This window comes from Athene cunicularia (genome assembly GCF_003259725.1).
Source record: "Athene cunicularia isolate RWA chromosome 2 unlocalized genomic scaffold, athCun1 chr2_part1, whole genome shotgun sequence".
NCBI classification, from domain to species: Eukaryota; Metazoa; Chordata; class Aves; order Strigiformes; family Strigidae; genus Athene; species Athene cunicularia.
Window position 1 is genome coordinate 36,077,017 of NW_020799095.1, and position 12,176 is coordinate 36,089,192.

General features: G+C 37.3%; 1 protein-coding gene across 2 annotated transcripts in view; it reads left to right on the forward strand.

The window, feature by feature from the left end:
• The window catches only part of WAC (WW domain containing adaptor with coiled-coil), a 61,168-nt gene extending 49,837 nt beyond the window's left edge, over nt 1-11,331 (forward strand). The window contains exons 10-12 of one of the 2 annotated variants that reach the window (XM_026842270.1): nt 4,320-4,506; nt 7,662-7,789; nt 10,112-11,331. In XM_026842270.1, coding sequence (XP_026698071.1) covers nt 4,320-4,506; nt 7,662-7,789; nt 10,112-10,181 — 385 coding nt within the window. In that variant the 3' untranslated portion in view covers nt 10,182-11,331. The remainder of the gene's footprint in view (nt 1-4,319; nt 4,507-7,661; nt 7,790-10,111) is intronic. The other variant, XM_026842271.1, reaches the window with a different exon arrangement.
• Nucleotides 11,332-12,176: the final 845 nt, after the last annotated feature.

The following is a 12,176-nucleotide window of genomic DNA, read 5'->3' on the forward strand; positions in this document are numbered from 1 at the left end:
GGGGAGGGGCGGTGTTCGTTCTCTCTGTTCTCTTCAGTAATTGGCTCAACTACTTCAAAACCACTTACAAGTGCAACTGCTTCACTGTAGAAATGTTCAGCTGATTAGGAAAAAAATGGCATTTACATTCTGAAGCTGGAATTGAAACTAGCCAAGAATGTGAAAGGCAACAAGGGCTGTACATCAGGGATAAATGAAAGGTTAAGGAACAGGTAGACTGCCCCTCTACAAGGCAAGGGGACCTAGAAACAAAGGACATGAAAAAAGGCCAGGATAGTCACCAACTTTTTTTTTTTTTTCCCCCCTGGGTTTTCATGGGTATGGCCTGCCCTCAGGCCTCTCACATGCCCAAGCACATCAGCAGGGTCAGTGCAAGGAAAATATGACCTAACGCAGAGGAAGAAGTTAAGGAGCAGTCAAGCTAACTGGACCATGCAGCCAGATGGTAGGCACCCAAGTGTCTTCAGGGAGCTGGCCACTATAACTCATGTAACTCAAGCAGCATGGTGAGCAGGCCAGTCTCCAGATGATGGGGGATAAAAAGCAAGTGTTAAAGCCATCTTCAAAAAGCACGAGGAAAACAACCTGGGGAACTGCAGGCCAGCTGACCTTAGTCTCTGGGAAAGTCATGAAGCAAGTCTTCCTGGAAGTGGTTCCACCTACACAAAAGACTAAAAGGCAAAAAAGAGCTAGCATAGATTTATCAAAGGGAAATTATGCCTGATCAACCTCACTGACTGATGAGATGACTCGCTCAGAGGATAAGGGGAAAGCAGCCATGTTTTTTACCTTGACTTCAGGAAGGTCTCTGCCATCATCTCCTGCAGTATTATTATTATTATAGTCAGACTATTCACTTATTCGGCCTTTATTTCATGTGTAAAGTGGGTGGGAAACTGAATGAACTGCTCGGCTCAAAGGCTGCAGTCAGCAGTACGAAGTCCAATGAAAACCCAGTGACTAGTGCTGTGCTTCCCTGATTAATAATAAAGCCAATAATGTTTTAACATTTTTATTAAAAACCTAGACAGTGGCACACAGTGAACCTTCAGTGAGTTTGCAGATGACACCTGCTTGGAGGGAGCAGTCAGTACACTGGAGGGCAGGTTGTTATTCAGAAGGACCTGAATGGGCAGATGGGAACCAAATTCAAAAAAAGGCAAATACGAAATTCCTTCACCTGGGGTGGAATAATCCCCATGCAACAATAATGAAACAACTCCATGAAACAGCACAGGCTGAGTAGGTAGAAAGCAGATTTGCAGAAAAGAACCTGAGGATCCTGGCAGACAAGTTTAATGTGAGTCAGCAATGTATCCCTGTAGCAAAACAGAACAAGCACATGCTGAGCTTTATTAGCAAGGGCGTGGTTCAAGAAAGCAATTCCTCCCCTCTCTTCAGATCTTACAAGATCCACAGTACCTGGAGCACTGCATAGCAGGGAGCCCAAAACTGGACAAGAATTAAACTGCCACACCAAAAGAAGGACCACACAGATGACTAGGGGGCTGAAGCACAGGCCCTATCAGGAGAAGTTAAAAGTTTAGTCAGTCTGGAAAAGAGAAGGCTGAAGGAAGGGGATTGAAGAATGATCTTAATGTTTTTAAATACCTATGGGGAGAGCAGACAGCCAGGCTCTTTTCAGAGACACACAGTGATAGAACAAGAGGCAGAGACACAATTTGCAACATGGGAAATTCTAATTCGACATAGGGAAAAAACATTTCACCATACCTGTAGTCAAACATTAGAAGATGCTCAAGAGATACTAGAAAACCACCTAAACATTGTCCTTAGCAATTCAAATTTGCTGGTCCTACTTAGAATCGGGACTTGGACTAGAACACAATTAGTGATCAAGTCCCTTCCAACCTAAATTATCCTATGTTTCTATGTATTCATACAGCATACTAAGAGAAATGCTACATTTATTAACTAAGTAAAATTGAGGCATCACCTTCAATGCTTATTTACTCCTTATTTCTAGTAGGATGAAAGTTCCCCCATGACTTGCATCCTCTTAATTTCTCAACCTGGCTTCTCCAACTCCTACATCATCAGTAAAAATCAGTCTAACACATCAGAAAAATTTCAGGAAAATGAATAAATCCTATAGGTTTAAAAAAAAAAAAAAGTTGTATCTTAATTATAAAGCATACTGTCACAAAATATCCTAGCACTGCTATGTTAGCAGCAGGGGGAGCTACAAATGCAGTAATGATAGACAGTTCCAAACTACTGCTGTATTTTTAAATGCTTCAGTAAAGCCAAGTACCTGCCTTAGCTGCTGGATGAGTTAAAGACTGACCACAGGTAACTGAATGCTTCCAAAGAGACAAAGCCATCTGTACAAGAGTATGAGAACATGATGGTTCTGAAATACAATACTACAAAATCTTACAACCTACAAAAAATGGAAGAAAACACCATCCCCCTCCAGCAGTTTCGCATTTTCTAAGGTAAAGGAAAAATACTCCCAGTCCTTTCTGGAAATAAAGAGAAACGGGCAACCTGATGAAACTATCGATTATAGAAATATTCGTTTGGATCCATTTTTAAAGCAGCCACAATTAATGGTGTGTCTTTGGAATTATCTCTTACAAAAAGATATGCCTACTGTATGCCTATATTGCATAGGTTTCCTAACTTACATGACTGAAATGTTCACAAATTTACAACAGCTATTTACATATTTCTTAGATGGTGCTTCCTCCCAAACAGGTTAAAATAATTTTAGCTCTATTCACTTAAAAGTTTTAATAATAGTAAAAGCAAAGGAAATGTAGTTGTGATTAACTTCTGCACAATTAGCCTGTATTTAAGCTGTAAAAAAATGCAATGTTAATTCACAGAGCCTCTTTATGGAACACCTGTCCACAGTTCAGGTTGCTAAGCTGTTGTTCATTCCCATAAAAAAGGGAGTTAGCCCTGAGAGGAGTCCCCATCCAACTGACTGCTTTCACCTACAATGGAAGAATCTGTTCTGTATCGATTCAGAAATATTGCCTGGACAGAAGAAATCTTTTTCAGATGAGTAAAACTGTATCTGAGCTAGTCCATTTTCATTCAACTCTAGTGCACTGAACAAAAGAAAATACCAGTTGCACAGGCTTTTCCAAATCACCTGTCCTTAATCTTACAATTTTTGCATATGAGACACTTCCAAAGAAAAACACATGAACTTGTGATGCTCAATATACTACAGTCACACAAACATGTAACAGTTTGAGAGATACAGGATACTAAACAATACTAATATCGTCACAGTGTCTTTGATACTAGCCTGCACACTCTCCTCTAATTGTGCACTACCTCCTCAAATACAGAACAGTGCTATCTGCATGACCCTTCTGCTTCAGCAGCACAGTTACTGGGACAAACTCAGCTTCCCTTCTCCAGCAAAATACTGGTGCCAAGTAAAGCAGTGGTTTGCAGAGGGCCAGTACAACCCTAAAGGGAACTCAATATGGGTGTTATATCAGAGTAGGAAGTCCTACAACCCAAAGGGAGGATGGGCTATGGGTTAGCAGGTCAAAAGACCACCAGTATCACTTCACACAGACTCCAGGCCATGGTGAATGTTTCCAAAAATAAGACTATCTTCCTTAGCAGGATTTCTTATGGGGAAAGGGTGATCAGCAAAGGACAAACTGACAGCTGTTCCCCAAAACCTCACTACTCCTTATAAAAAGGTCTAGTCCTCTTATTAAAAATGTTTATCTAGTTGCCAAGTATGATTTTATTTTTGGTACTGTAATTCAGAAAAATTTAAACAGCACCATCCATGATTACTAGAGGCTGGAGCTGGTACACTATGTCTTTATTCTACCCATAGAGGAAAATGAGTTGTAGGTTAGACAACTGCCAAAGATTAGAATCAAGTGTCTGTAAGACAGCCAACATTAAAGACTCAAAAACTTCTGACCTGCTTCTGTTTGTACCCTCAAACTCATCAGTATGACAGAGTCTCCAGTAAAGCCAGTCACTGGGACAGGACTGCCAAGCAAACAAACAAAAAACCCAGCCCTCCCAAAAAACCCAAACACAAACCCACCCCCTCTCCCCACAAAGCCAGCAGAAATCAACACAGATTTGAATATCTTACAATAGGTTAGTGTATTGATGACATGTAATCAAAGGTGCCCTTTATTATTAGTCCTAGAAGGGCAGATAAAAGGACCTCACTGTTTTATGATCTGGAAAGTATCACCATGCAGCTTCAGATATACTAACAAGTAAAGAGTGTTGGGGTTTTCTTGTTGGTTTTGGTTTTTTTTTTTTGTTTTTTTGTTGTTTTTTTTTTTTTTTTAAAATTCTAGTAGTCAAAGAAGCCCATCACCAGGTCCAAATCATACCTCTAGTACTAGTGCATCAAATTCAACACCTGCACCACAGAATACATCTGTACGACCCACTTGTTCATTAACACCTACGCTAGCAGCACACTTCAATGAAAATCTTATAAAGCATGTTCAAGGCTGGCCTGCAGACCATGCAGAAAAACAGGTGAGTACACTTGCACTTAGTTCCCTGTGAGAGTGCAAAATGTGTAGTTTAAAATCTGTTTTTCCTACCCAGGTTGCTTTTTCTAGGAATTAAAAGTATTTTTAAAAAACCCAATGCTTGACCTTAGCCAGAAAAAAGGAGAGGGAAAAGATAGGCCAGACCTGCAGGTTTTACATGTGATTTGATATTTAGCAGTTGAGTGTTTTCAGTCGCTTAAAGTACCAGTACTTTTGAAATTCTCTCAAATGAATAATTATCCTCCTAACTATTTTCTTACAGCCAAAGTTCTGTTGAAATTTACAAAGAACATAAACTTCAATAAATTTTTATAATAATGATATTTTTGTTATGTGGAAAATGTTATGTATTAAGTGATGGAGTTAAACTGTGGAGTAGTCTCAAATAGTTTGAGTCACTGAGTTTTTAGCTCTACGCAGTGAAAAAGGAACTCTGCCTTGTTTGTTGTACCCAGTTTTTAAGATGATGTAGAGGGCTCAGACTGAGTTTGGGCTATTTTTACATAATGGGAAATCCAGTAGAATTGCCATCCATATTTTATAACTGCATGAAACCTATCCTGTTCTGGTAATACAGGGAAACTGGATGTATGTCAACTGCTTGGAATGTATTACTCAAAGGAACCGTATTGGTTATTGAGTCTAGTTCAAGTCCTTTCACAGGCAACCCTGTCTGACAGTCTGTATGGGATATTAATCTTACCTAGCCCAGTTTACTCTGATCTTTTGAAGAGTGGTTGCATGCTGGCTGAAACCTACACTTGAAGGCTTTTGTGTAGTAACTTGCACGATGACTCTTAGAAGTGCGGTCTAGACTGATACCCTGTTTGGACTCTGGGGTTCTTGTTTTGTTGCTTTTAACTAATTTTAAAAATTCAATTGTAAGACATTACCAGCCTGTACTGAGTCAAACGGCTGAGCCATTGCTGTGGAATGTATGTTTAAGGAAATGGAGCAAGCACAGCCACTTCTCTCTATGGCCTTGGCCCATAGTTTTGATCATGTTACTTTCAGTGTGTACTGAATTGGCATATATCTTAATGCAGAAAATAAGATTTACACAGTTCATAGGTCTTTCTTTTTCCCCACTATATCAGTAATAAAGAGATTAAAAAAAACAGCTAATGCTAGGTGGTCATGTACTTGGTTGGATACTTTAATCTTTGTGTCAGGTGTTAAATAAATGCTGTATTGTCCTTTCTGTTCTTTCAGATGATTTCACATGACAGTGTTGTGTAAAGACCAGTTTTGAATAGTAATGCTTCAGAGACTTAAGTCAGATATTTGATATTTAAAAAAAAAAAAGTATAGGTGTAATACATAATAATTTTATCAGTACTTTGAATATTGAATAATACCTAAGTAGAAAAAAATGATTAATATACCTTTTTACAAACACCTGAAAAGGCAACCCTGGTAATAGTCAGCATGGTCCTTTTAGAAAGAAATTATATCAGGTTTTTGTCGGGTTTTTTTGATAAAGTATCAGACTTTAGTAATACAGGAAAGGAATAAATGCTATATCTTCATTTGTAGCAAGACTGTTAACACCTTTTAACAAGAATCTTTTATGCGGAAGTGATTTTAAGGCCTTTTAAATGCAGTTACTTAAAGATGGGTGACTGATCAGCTTAAAAAAATAGCAAAGTCATTATTGATTGTTTGCTATTAGTCTCAGGGATTGTGTACAGAGGACATGCGAAATGCCCTGCAGGAAACCAGGGTACTCCTGGATGTCAACACACTCCAGAAAAGAAAACTTTTACTGTAGGGAATTAGAAAACAGAGTGCTTTTTTTGAACTAGAGAAATGCCAGAATTTGACCTGTGCTAAATACCACTATTTTGGGGAAGGAAAAATCAAGTATACAAGTACTTAGGCAGATGTTGTGGATTAACCCTGATAGGCAGCTAAGCATCACAAAGCTGCTTGCTCACTCTCCCTAGTAGGATGGGGAGAGAACTGGAAGAGCAAAAGTGAGAAAACTCATGGATTGAGATAAAGGCAGCTTAATAAGTAAAAGGCGGGGAAGGGAGGATAAGTGATGCAGAAGCAGTTGCCTACCGCCAGCCAATCCCTGAGCAATGGCAACCCCTAGAAAACTGCCCCCCAGTTCTGTTGCTGAGCATGACATTGTATGGTATGGAATATCCCTGTGGTTGATTTGGATCAGCTCTCCTAGCTGCATTCCCTCCCTACCTTTTGTCCATCCACAACCTGTTTGCTGGGGGTGGGTCAGAGAGAAAGGGAGAAACCCTTGATACTGTGTAAAGACAGCTAAAACATTTGTGTGCTATCAACACTTTTGGTCACAAATCAAGAACATAGCATCATATGGGCTGCTGTGAAGAAAATTAACTCCATCCTAGCCAGACCCAGTACAGCAGTGAATAACTTTTCTAAACAGTAATAATGCAGGGAAGGATCTGTTTGAAACATTTTTTTTTTTTCACTGTGCCACTTGCAAGAAGTCCTCTTTTATTATTGCAGTGTGATACACAGGACCTCAGAGTAGTTATACCAGTCTCCTTGGTGGTGTTGAGGAGTTCTCTGGAGTCATACCCAGTTCAGTGATAAAACTAAGAAATGAACACATTTGGGATAGGTCACACTTTCCAAATTTACACTTCTGCTTGTCTCTACCTAACTAAGTGGGGATATTAATATAACAGAGTTTGTAGAGAGTTACAAAGTTTTTTCCCTGTATAAAGTAGCTCAAAAGATGGCATTCAGTTCTTTTGTCACTAAGGCTTAATGTAGATGGGAAATTTAAGTCTGCCATTGAAATAGCAGATAGAGACTTTTAACTAATTGAACAAATTACTTTGGAGCTCAGAGCCCTGTCATGTACTGTCTTTCAAGATGGTTGGGTAAACGTTTGTTAGGATCAAAGAAATCTAAACCATCCTTGCCATAGCATGGACCTGGGTTAGGCAATCTCTTGGCAGTCAGTGTTGTTCATTTCTGATTCTAAATGTGCTTTGTTAAGATGATGTTCTGACTTCTGATTTAATGTTCTGTTTTGAAGTGAGAGTGCTTTGCTGTTTCAAGACACATTCATCCAGCAATCCTCTGCCTACAGCCAGTTGTTTCCAATGCATGATTCAAAATCCTAACCTTTATGTGTAACCGTTGCAGGCATCAAGATTACGTGAGGAAGCCCATAACATGGGAAGTGTCCATATGTCAGAAATTTGTACTGAATTAAAGAATTTAAGGTCTTTAGTTCGAGTATGTGAAATTCAAGCAACTTTGCGTGAGCAAAGGTAAGTTTGTGCTCTGTGTTTATTGTCAAAATGGTAATTTTCAAGGTGGTATTAGAGTTTCCATTCTGGCATTGTTTTGCATGAGCTGTGTTTACTGATGACTTTCAAAGTAAGCTAATAGTTGCCAGGTTTGCAAGCTGTCTTCCTTGTGTACATTCTACCTGTTTCTCTCACAAATAACTCTTAGTCTCCAGTGAATAGAACCAGATATGCAGCTTCTGTATGTGTTTTCACTTAGAAAGTAGTATCTTTCCAGATACATTACTGCAGTAGGAAAAACTGTCAATACATGATGCATAGATCACATAGGTACAGATCTGCACAGTTAATACTGGTCTTAAACACTACAGTTTGCATGAGACATTTGTTAGGTCTAAAGCCAGAGTAAATTTGAACAGGTGTCAATAAAAATTCAATGTTTGTTACTTAGGTAGGAGGCATCTGAGAAGATCTTGGGGTTCTTTAGTGAAATGTTGATTATAGCAAAGTAGACTTCTGCTTCTTAAGTCAATAATAGCAGGTGTCTTGTGTATCACTGAAGCGATACACAACCACGTTGATGAATACTGTGCAAGATTGAAAAGTTTAATCTTACAGTACATGCTGAAACTTTTCACCAGCAGTCATGATCCTGAATCTACTTTCATAGTGTTTCTTTTTTTGAATGATGTTACCTCAAGTGACACTGCAGCTTGAATACAGTGATTATGATTTACTATTTTGAGCTGATTTAATAGTATTGCATGCTGTTTAAATAGCTAGCTTTATCCTTGAAGGTCTTGCTTTTTGGCAGGTAGTAAAACAACCCTTTAGTCAAAAGTAAGTTATAATATATTTCTAAATCTTCCCTAATAAAGAAAAAATCCATTCTTTCTAAAATTTTATTTCATCACTTCATTACATAAATTACAATTTCTGTAGTATATTTAATGAACTGCTTGGTTTCTTGAAGGTTTCATTTCCTAAGGTTTCATTTCTGTCTCAGTGCACATTTGATCTGAAATAACACGTCAGATGTCATTGTTCAGCTCACTAAATAGCACCTTGTTTCTTGTACACTGTGTATCCTTAAGCTATCAATGGATAATGATTATTATGACTTTGAATCTATGATAACATGTATCTTTTATTTTTGCTGCAATCCCAAAGACGTGGAATACATGGCATAAGTAACAAGTTGGTGGGGGGAGGCTTTCACAAAGCATGGGCTTATCAAAGCAAATACATTTGAATGATGGTATTATTTCTGTACTTCTGCACAGAAAATAACTATTTAAATTTGTTCTAAGAGGGAACTTTAGGCAAAGCGAGTATATCACTTTAACCATAACTGACAGCATGTGAAAAGACACTTTTCATTGACTGATATGTTTGATACGCCCATGCCTTTTAAGTTAAATGTTTTTTTTCAGTGTGTCCATCTTAATTGTTTTTCGCCTACTTTTCAGTAGAAAATTAATTTTTACTGAACTGGACACATACTTAAAAAGTGTTTTACAAAAGTCTGCTGAAGTGGATGCTTTTTCTGCATCAATTAAAGTTGCTTTGCAGTGCGTAGAATATATGACACTTCAACTTTCCCTGAATATTTTCTTAATTCATTCACATGCTTGCATTACACTTCAGCATCGTGAAAAGTCGTTTCAAAATAATAATTAAAAATTCTGGGAAGCAGTTGTGTAAACCACGTGTTCATTGATCACAATAATTGTTTATGTCAGTTCAGTAGAAGGAGCAAAAATATATAAGCAATATAATTCTAAGCCAAGTGTAGTTGCAACTTTTTTTTTCTTAGGTGACTTTTAATGATCACATATTTTGAGATTGGAGCTTACCATAACTAGAGACTACCACTAGCCACAGAGCCAAATACTAGAAAAAAAGTGTTGTACCTAGAAGAAAACTTGATGGTTTAAAAGAAGTTGAGCACTTCCGGTTCTTGTGTAGTCTGGAAGACTGCATGACACAAGCATAACATTCTTCAGAATATTCAGTTACTCAGCATACTCTGCCAGTATCCTGCTTTTTCTGGGAGTTAGATTCAAGGGAAGAACAGGCTTAAGCATAACTGTGTATCAGTCATAATGAAATATAGCAACTTAATTTTCCGGACAAATGTATCAAACACAGCAGGTCTCTGCATCTGCATACAGTGTTTGTAGGTGATTAAACAGATTGGGATTAATTTAAAAATACTGAGTTTTATTAATAGAGCTAAAATGCTTGGTATCTTTCACTGAAATTGTAGAAATACTTGTCTAGGTACTTACTATCTCTGTAAAATGGAAGTGTTTATACTAATTTATTTCTTTTCTCTTGCAGGATACTATTTTTGAGGCAACAAATTAAAGAACTTGAAAAGCTAAAGAATCAGAATTCCTTCATGGTGTGAAAAGTTGTAAACAATTGCACATGGTTTTGAGTACAGGAACTATTAAACTGATGCCCAGTCTTAACACTTTTGAGCTGCATTTGAGTAGACTTTGGACCGTTGAGCTGGGCAGAAAAAAAGTTGACATGGGGAAGGGGACAGGAGGGAGTCAAATTCAGGGGAAAGATACAAGAATGATTTGTAAAACCCTTGAAATGTAGATTTCTTGTAGATGTATTCTTCACGTTGTAAATATGTTTTGTAGAGTGAAGCCATGGGAAGCCATGTGTATCAGAGCTTAGACATCCAAAACTAATCAATGCTGAGGTGGCTAAATACCTAGCCTTTTACATGTAAACCTGTCTGCAAAATTAGCTTTCTTTTTTTTTTTCTTTCTTTTTTTTTTTTCTAGTTAATTTATCATTCAGAAATTTTGCATTTCCTAAAATTCAATGCAAGCGCCAGGCGATCTGTGTCTAAGGCTGCGACAATTTGGGTAATGTACAAAATATCATGAAACAACTGTTTCCACACTTGCACCGAATTGAGAGCAGTGCTTCTCCATTTCTGTTTTACAGAGAAGTGTTTTTCATTTTCTGTGTTCCATTTCCCCGTGAAATCCTAAATCTGATTTTATCAGTTTTTTAATGCTTCTAATTTTCTCTTTTCTTAAGGCACTGTTGCTATGGCACTTTTTCTATAATCTTTTCATTCCTGTGTACAGTAGCTTAAAATTGCAGTGATTGAGCATAACCCACTTGTTTGTATAAATTATTGAAACGTATTTCCATTTGCACCCTGTAAGAATGGACTTATAGTACTGCTGGGCATGTGTGCTGAAAGTACATTACTTGCTCAAATATAAGGAAATAGCCCAATGAACATGTTAACATGGTTGTGGGAGGGGAAAGAGGAAAAAAAAAAAAGCTAGTCAGATGTGAATTGTATCTGTTGTAATAAACATGTTAAAACAAAGAAACACTGGTTTTCATTTCCTTTGGTCAACGCATATTAAAATTTGGTCTGTTTGGGGACTCTTTATTAGAACTGTTCTTGTTGAACATTTTTGTACTTAAATAATTCCTCAAGGGAGGTTTTGTTTAAAACTTGTAAACAGGAAAATGTGTATAAAATATTTAATGAAATATAAAATTCAACAAGAATGATTTAAGACACCTCCCCAACAGTTGTCATATGTTAACTCCTGGTTTACCTGTCTTGATATTATGACATTTCATTTCGAAGGATGTTTGTGTTGTAGCTAACTGTTTAAGTCTGGTGCTGACTGCTGTTCTTAACCATCACAAAACGCTGAATTTGTGTAATTGGAGCAACCCACCGTTTGAAAATGGTGGCAAAGCTCAGCTTTGTATATTGTTTCCTAAAGTATATTAAAAATAAAAAAGAAACTATTGCTACTACAAAATAAACGTGACTTTTTCTTTGCTTAAAAACAAAAAGAATAGAGATGGCAGCACTGGTTTAATATTTGCAGAGGTATATATGTTACAGTAGTCTTTTCAGTAAGAAAGATTGTAGGTGATGGATTAAAAAAAAACAACCTTAATGATAAAGGTGTTCATTTTTTTAATTCCTACAAAATACTATCTTTCAGCACCAGAAACATTATTTGATTTTTACTTTGCCTTGTTTCATGTTGGGTGGGCTCAGACTGAGTTTTAAAATCAGTTTTTCATCAGTAGAAACTGAATGCTCTGTCCTAACAACACTTGTAAATGCAGCAAGTTGAAACACCTTAACTAAACAGCAAATGAGAAATCAGGATAGATTAACTTGTAATTGTTCCTCGCTTTTTAATCTAGTATGTGCTGCTGTGTTTCATATCATGCAAATGTTTGATTTTTTTCAGAAAATGGGAACAGAATTATCTTGAATGAGTTAATTTTAACATACATTATTTCTTCATTTTTAGAGACCCAAGGCCGAGTGACGGAAGGCTTCCTGAGATTCTGTATTTGCCTAAGATCCTATTTTTTGTAATGCTTATTGTCTTGA